We start from the raw sequence: 5,395 nt of genomic DNA, 5'->3' as shown, positions 1-5,395 counted from the left end.
TCGGCGGTCTACGCTCCCGTTGTGGTCTATAACTTTCATCTATCTCCCTTTCCATTATATTGGAGGGGTATTCACTAGAGTCATCCTGATCGTGAACATTTGAATCTCCTCCTGTATTCCACCATTCGTATTCTCCCTCCTGAGGTGAAATAACCTCCTCGATTCTATTTTCCGGTCGTACTGTTTGTCTATCCTCATAAGGGTCACTTGAATTTCTCTTTCCACTTTCCAACCTCTCAGTGTTTTCCTCACAGTAATAATGTCCATTTCCATACTCTAATGTATTTCCTTCATCAAATTCATTAGACTCCCCCGACTCTTCAATAGGGGTTATATTTTTTTCTTTGCTGGCACAAGACTTACTGTCATCCTCTTTCACTTCCTCCCATCTAACATCTTGGGATACCGGTAATAGATGTTGTCTATGATAGGTAAGGACTGACCCGGTCCCATTTTCTGGAACTAATTGATACACCGGGATGTTAGGCAATTGTTTTAAAACTACATACAACTCAGTTTTCCATCTATTAGCCAATTTTTGTTTTCTTGAACGTCCTAGATCTCGAATTAATACTCGATCTCCGGGGTTTAACATATGATGTTTCACTTGTCTGTCATGCCGGACTTTATTTTTTATTCCCATTTTTTCAGACTCTACCTGAGCTAACGCATAGGCCTCCTTTAATTGCTGACGAAGTCGGCTGACATACTGAGAATGTGAAGATGTCAAATAATCAGCCTGTTTAGTATTCAAACAGACGTCTATAGGCAATCGAGCCTCTCTCCCGAACATCAGGAAATATGGTGAGTACCCCGTAGACTCATTGCGGGTACAGTTATAGGCGTGTACTAAATGAGCCACATATTGATTCCACTGTGGTTTACTACGACTGTTTAACGTTCCTAACATGTTTAACAATGTGCGATTGAACCGCTCCGGCTGGGGATCTCCTTGCGTATGGTATGGCGTGGTTCGAGATTTCTTTATACCGCAGCATTCACACAACTCCTTGATTAGTCTACTCTCAAAATCCCTACCTTGATCTGAGTGTATTCTGGATGGAAGTCCATAGTGTATAAAGAACTTTTCCCATAACGTATTTGCCACTGTTGCCGCTCGCTGATTGCGGGTTACATAGGCCTGCGCATAGCGGGTGAAATGGTCGGTGACAATCAAGATGTTACTATCTTTCCCTTTCGGTCCCTCAAAAGACAAGAAATCTATACACACCAAATCCAGGGGACCTGAACTAGTTAGATTGATCAAAGGCGCCACCCCCGATTTAGGTAGAGTCTTCCTCATTATACAATTCCCACATGTCCTGCAGAATTGATCAATCTCTCTGTTCATAAGCGGCCAATAGAAACGATCTGAAATTAATCCATGTGTCTTCTCATAACCCAGATGTCCGTGGTTGTCATGCAAGGCTTCCATCACTAACTGTCTATATTTATCCGGTAATACCAGTTGTAAACGGTATCTTCCGTCCACCATCCGAGTACGTCGATACAGAACCCCTTGTTGTAATCTCAGTTTGTGGCGTTGCCTCAACAATATCTTAGAGGCATTATTAAGGTTCAATTTCACTTTATTTTCATCTGTACTATGCAAGATCTGTATTACAGGTGATATGACTCTGTCCTCTCTTTGATCCGATGCCATCTGCTGCGTTCCTACTTTGTTCATACCTTCCAAATCAATCAGGGTTAGTCCACAATATAGTGGTGGTATGACTTGTTCGGATACCCCTAACGATGAAACAAGGGTGGTGTCTAAACGTTGTCCTTCATGAATTTGATGGCACAATCCTCGTACATCTGCTGCAGGGACTTCTATCCATTCATCTGTGGGCTCAATCTCCGTTTGGTGTGATAATCTTGACAGAGCATCAGCATCTTGATGTGTTACCCCAGGCCGGTATTTGATGGTGAAATCGTAAATAGACAATGCGGCCAACCAACGATGTCCCGTAGCATCCAGTCTTGCTGTTGTATGGATATAGGTAAGAGGATTGTTGTCGGTTTGTACCGTAAAATGTACCCCATATAGATAGTCGTGGAATTTTTCCACAATGGCCCATTTAAGTGCTAAGAACTCCATCTTATGTACTGGATATTTTCTTTCACTTTGAGATAGTCCTCGACTTATATATGATACAGGTCTTAACTGCTGATTCTGCAATTGATATAATACTCCCCCTAGGCCTTCCAAAGAGGCATCTACATGGACCTCGTAAGGGAGCTCAGGGTTAGCATAGGCTAATACAGGAGCATGGGTCAAACAATGCTTTAATTGTAGGAACGCCTCTTCACATTTCTGGTCCCATCTTTCTCCAAACGGGTCTTGAATTCGGTGATACTGCAATTTATTATGGGCACTATTCTGCCTTTTATTATTATAGGGGGGATATCCTTTGGTAAGTTCTGTTAATGGTCTAGCAATTCGAGAATAATGTCTCACAAACTTTCTGTAATACCCACAAAATCCTAAAAACGATCGGAGGTCTTTCAGGTTCATAGGCTGTGGCCACTTCTGTACAGCTTCAAGTTTGGCTGGGTCGGTAGCAATACCTTCCCTACTGACGATATGACCAAGGTATTTCACAGTATGTTGGCAAAATGTACACTTATTTACTGACAATTTCAATCCTCTAGCCCTTAGTCGGTCTAACACCTTAATTAATCTTTCGTTGTGTTCTTCTATACTCTTGCCAAACACAATAATGTCATCTAAGTAGACAAGCACCTCTCGATAGCACATGTCGCCCACTGTTTTTTCCATGGTTCTCTGAAATGTAGCAGGTGCCCCCTTAACCCCTTGTGGCATTTTAAGAAATTCGAAAAAACCAATAGGGCAGATGAAAGCAGTCTTTTGTTGATCTTGGGCATTCATTGGAATCTGATAATATCCACACCTAAGATCTAGTATTGAGAACCATTGACTGCCCTGAAGACAGTCGAGGGCTTCATCTACTCGGGGTACGGTGTATTGGTCAGGGATTGTACGATTATTCAATGTCCTGTAGTCTATACATAGACGTATTTCTCCATTTTTCTTTCGAGCTACTACGATTGGGGAAGCATACGGGCTTTCGGAGTCAGCGATCACCTTGTTTTCCAATAGATGTCTAAGATGTTGTCGTACATCCTCAAAATCAGCTGGCGCAAGTCTTCGTGATCTCTCTCTAAATGGGGTATCATTGGTCAATCTAATATGATGTTCCACGCCAGTCGCTGTTCCCAAATCCCAATCCCCACTGGAAAATATATCAGCTCGGCTGTGTAGTTGGGCCAATAGTAGTGTCTTTATTTCCATGGAGACATCACTGTCTTGAAAGCAAGGTTCCAAATTAAGAACAGCTTCGGAATATCCAATTACATTTCCAACAGGACTTGAAGAAGTATTTATGATAGTTTCCACTCTACTACACATACATCTATCCTCCTCGTCCTTACTCTGCTGGCTTTCATCCTGAAACTCTTTATCTTGTTTGTCACACCATTTGATTAAGTTTTTATACATATTCGTGTTGGTTCCTATAATGACTGGTAAGTCCCCATTATCTCCCGGGGAATCCGGGCATACCAAAGCGACAAGGGGTACGGTATCGTTGGGAACATGTAGTCCAGGCTCAAAAGAGATATTAGCGATGATGTATCCCAAATAGGGATACTTTTGTTCGCTCAGCCCCCAGATGGTAAGCCCGTTTAGAGGCTGTATAGGAACATCACTTATGTGAGATCTATACCATGACTCGAAAACTATAGATATTTGAGAACCGCTGTCCATTAACACACTACAATCGTGTCCATTTAGTATGGCTTTAATTCTGGGAGCTCGTCCCATTAAGTTTGCAGGAAGGTCAGACCACTGGTAACTCCCCATAGCTTTAACATTTATTGTGGGGGAGTCTGTGAGGGGACCACAGGACTCCCGTTGGAGTTTTCCAATTGTTCATCCCTTCTACGAGCATTGTATCGATTTCCTCTATTATTTGGCTCATTCAGATGACATTCAAAGGAACGATGGCCAATTTGACCACACCGATAGCAGGTTATGGGAGACTGATTCCGCCTTGTCATCCCTCTTCCAACGCCGGTGGGCATATACGGTTGGGTTTGTCTATCAGTTTGTAATGCTATTAACTGATCTATTTTTTTATTCTGTTCTTCCAATAAATTCAATAGTCTGTCGTCTATAGAAGAGTGCTGTGGACTAGGAGCAGGCACTACCAATTTTACTTTCTTGATGGTTTTCTCTCTATTCTCTATCTGAACCTCTTCTAATTTTACTTCCTTCACTAGTTCACTTAACGTAGGTGCTGGTCCCCCCCTCATGGTACATCGTAGCCTTTGAGCGACAGGGTTAGTGGTTAAGGCGCCCTTAAGCACTTGACATAGTCGCCTCTCATCCACTTCGCTCCTTTCCATTCCTCCTTTTTCCACCAATTTATAAATCACTTTATCCACTCGATATATATAATCAGTGAGAGTTTCTCCATGCTCTTGGAAAGTGTGATTCATACGTGCTAATAATTCACATACATCCTCTAAAGTCCCGTACGAAAAATCTAAAGCTTCAAAATATTCTCTAAGGGTAGCCTGAGGGTTACTCCTTCTAGTAGCTTGGATCACTCCCATTGCCGGCCCTCGTAAGCTCTCCACTACTCGTTGTTTTTTTATGGCATCCGTACACGGCCACTCTTCCGAATGCTGTATAGCCGCTTCTTTCCATAATTCATAGGACTCCTCCCCCGCAGGCACCGGTACTATTCCTGAGAACATTCTCAGCCGTCGATAGCCCCCTTCATAGTGCCATCGTTCCAATTGGTTTACTACTTTATCCATTACTGCTTCAGTCGAGGATCCTTCATTGTGAGGTTTACTGATCCCTGCCATCACTCGAGTTACAGAGTCTCCCTGCGGAGCGTCATAAGCCGATGTATTAATGGGCCACAATAACTTTATTCGCCTCCCTGGTGCACACTTTAGCATAATCATCTTAGGGAAAAGTTCGGGTTCTAATGAAGTCTTATTAGTTATTAATAATGTCGACGGGTCTTGTTTTTCCCCTCTTCTTTTATCCACTATAGCCGGTTGATAAATTCCATATAATCCAGATAATTCAGACAACACTTCTCCGTCTGAAATGGATGAGAAATTACCTATCAACCCTATACTGCATTCTATATCCACCTCCTTCTCTCTACACCATTGAAACACATCATCTCCCGATATACTCTCCATATTTTTATGGATTCCCGAGATTTAGGATCTCAGCAGTGCCTCCACTTTGTAACCTCACCTTACTTATGGCGTGCCTCCACCCAAGCATATACACCCAGGCTAGCTTGGGAAAGCCTTCCTCTAATGGGATAGGAGGGTGTGCACTATT

The 5,395-nt window shown here is 42.6% G+C and overlaps 1 protein-coding gene across 1 annotated transcript; it reads right to left on the bottom strand.

Moving 5' to 3' along the window:
* Window positions 1-3,897: 3,897 nt before the first annotated feature.
* Window positions 3,898-4,899, bottom strand: LOC134910933 (paraneoplastic antigen Ma1-like). Its single transcript, XM_063919325.1, has one exon. It carries the CDS (start codon window positions 4,897-4,899, stop codon window positions 3,898-3,900), a length of 1,002 nt encoding a protein of 333 aa, XP_063775395.1.
* Window positions 4,900-5,395: the final 496 nt, after the last annotated feature.

Source organism: Pseudophryne corroboree, chromosome 4 (genome assembly GCF_028390025.1).
Source record: "Pseudophryne corroboree isolate aPseCor3 chromosome 4, aPseCor3.hap2, whole genome shotgun sequence".
Lineage (NCBI taxonomy): Eukaryota > Metazoa > Chordata > Amphibia > Anura > Myobatrachidae > Pseudophryne > Pseudophryne corroboree.
The sequence above is the reverse complement of the archived record's forward strand: the minus strand, read 5'-3'. Positions and strand labels throughout refer to the sequence as shown.